The following is a 2479-nucleotide window of genomic DNA, read 5'->3' on the forward strand; positions in this document are numbered from 1 at the left end:
TGTTCAGTTTGCACTCTTCTGTATGTATATCATACTTTAATAAAAGTTCAAAAATAATCAACTCTAGGTGGGTTGTAGAGCTAAATGTGAAATATAAAATAATTCTCTGGTAGATAACATAAGAAGATATGTGCAGGATAAAGGAAGATTTCTGAAACAAGGTATGCACACATACAGAACACACTAACCCTAAAGAAAATGATGAATTGAACTACATAAAAATTAGAAACTTCTAGGCCGGGATTGGTGGCTCAACCTATAATCCCAGCACTTTGGGAGGCTGAGGCAAGTGGATGGTCTGAGCCCGTGAGTTTGAAACCAGTCCAGGCAACTGGGGAGACCTCGTCTCTACAATAAATCAAAAATTAGCCAGGCGTGGTAGTGCATGCCTGTAGTTCCAGCTACTTGGAAGGCTGAGGCAGAAGGATCTTTGGAGCCCCGCAGGTCGACGCTGGGATGGCCATAAGTGTGCCACTGCACTCCAGCCAACAGAGTGAGACTCCAACTCAAAAAAAAAAACTAGAAACTTCTAATCATCAAACAACACCTGTAAGAGTGAAAAGGCAGGCCAGGCGTAGTGGCTCACGCCTATAATCCCAGCACTTTGGGAGGCTGAGGTGAGAGGATTGCCTGAGCCCATGGGTTCGAGACCAGCCTGGGCAACTTGGTGAGTCCTCATCTCTACAATAAATCAAAAAATTAGCTGGGCATGGTGGTGCATGCCTGTAGTTTCAGCTGCTTGGAAGGCTGAGATGGAAGGATCGCCTGAGCCCAGCAGGTCAAGGCTGCGGTGGCCAGGAGCGTGCCACTGCCCTTCAGCCTGGGTGATAGAGTGAGACTACAACTCAAAAAAAAAGAAAAAAGAAAAAGGAAAGTCAAGCCACCACGTTCATATCCAGAATATAAAAAGAAATTCTACAAATCAATAAGAAAATAGGCAGACAATCCAATAGGAAAAAAGAAAGGCAAGAGACTTGAATGGGTGCTTCACAAAGGAAGATTTCATAATGTACAATATACACACGAGAAGGTTCTCAGTTTCATTAGTTATTAGAGAAAAGCAAATCAAAGCAATAGTGCAATACCACTACGCACCCATCAGAATCACTAAAATTATAGACAATGTCAATGAGGCTGAAGCTGGAAGACATGAAAACTCTTACACACCGCTTGAGTGTGCATATTATTTCAGCCTTTTAGCAAAGCATAGGCATTACCTATGAATGACACCATATCGTGTGTCCCAACAACTCCTTTCCAGGAGAAAGTCATGCACATGTGCATCAGACCCATGCACAAGAACAGTCATAGCCTCATTATTCAGAATAGCCCCAAACTGGAAACAGTACTGCTGTCCATCAACAGCAGAATGAATAAGATACACAATGGAATTTTCTACAGCTGTGAAAGCAAACAAACCATCGCTGCATGCAAGCTGGATGGACTCCAGGCATAATATAGACTCAAAGAAACAGACAAAGAAGCATACTGCACGATCCTAGTTATACCATATGCCAGCAAAACTAATCTGTGGTGTTGGGTTTGCGGCTGCCTTTTGGGGAGAGAGGGAGGCTTTCAGAATAGTGTTGTTTTGGGATCCCGGCGTTGGCTACCCAGGTGTGTTCACTTGGGCCATTCGTCACGTTGTAGACGTCAGATGTGCACATTTTTGTGTATCTCACACTTCATATAAATATGCAAACTTTAGAAGCCGCAAGCTTAACCGCAAACCACACGATTCCACACGTGCGGGCGAGGCAGCCTGCTCCAGCTGCTGATCTAGCCCCGATCCTCGGTCCCAGGGCTAGAGTCCAGACCCAGGACTTGAAGCTGAAGTCCCGGAAACTTCCTCCAGTCCTACGGTCCCAGCCTCTCCAGGGAGGAGGGATGACAGTCATAGCTTTCCCTCCCACCTCGAGGTGCACTGATATATGAGAAAGTTCTACTCGAGTGCTTCCACATTTTCCTTCATGTTTGAACATGTGTCGAGAATCGGGGGCTGTAAAGACCCCAGAGTCGCCCCAGAAAATAGCCCAGAACCGGACGCGTCCCCACTTCACGCGCCAGGACTTCGGGCAAGAACGACCCCGGGAGCTTGGCTCCTCGATTGCTTCGGCCTGGCTTCGAGCTATGCGCGCACGCGCCGGCTGCGATTGGTGCTGTCTGGCGGCGGGGCGCGGGGCACGTCGGGACGGCTCGCTGGCGGGAGGCGGCTGGCCGGCTGCGGCGCTGGGAAGCGGAAAGCAGCAGGATGGTTAAGCTGACGGCGGAGCTGATCGAGCAGGCGGCGCAGTATACTAACGCCGTGCGGGACCAGGAGCTGGACCTCCGTGGAGAAACAAGAGACAAATTCCAATAAGGGGCCACCTTACAATATGTTCAATCAGTATTTCTCAAAGAGTACTGCTCATAACTGTCACAACCAGAGAAGCCTAAGGTTATAGACCACTCCAAGGTAAGGTGGTATGCTGGGTAGACT

The 2479-nt window shown here is 48.1% G+C and overlaps 1 protein-coding gene across 1 annotated transcript in view; it reads left to right on the plus strand.

The window, feature by feature from the left end:
- The first annotated feature begins 2251 nt into the window (after positions 1-2251).
- Positions 2252-2479, plus strand: part of SNRPA1 (small nuclear ribonucleoprotein polypeptide A') — a 15109-nt gene continuing 14881 nt past the window's right edge. The window contains exons 1-2 of the mRNA XM_021717809.1: positions 2252-2330; positions 2461-2463. Of these exons, the coding sequence (XP_021573484.1) occupies positions 2252-2330; positions 2461-2463 (82 nt within the window). The remainder of the gene's footprint in view (positions 2331-2460; positions 2464-2479) is intronic.

This window comes from Carlito syrichta, unplaced genomic scaffold (genome assembly GCF_000164805.1).
Source record: "Carlito syrichta isolate Samal-C Ts95f unplaced genomic scaffold, Tarsius_syrichta-2.0.1 Scaffold311144, whole genome shotgun sequence".
NCBI lineage: Eukaryota > Metazoa > Chordata > Mammalia > Primates > Tarsiidae > Carlito > Carlito syrichta.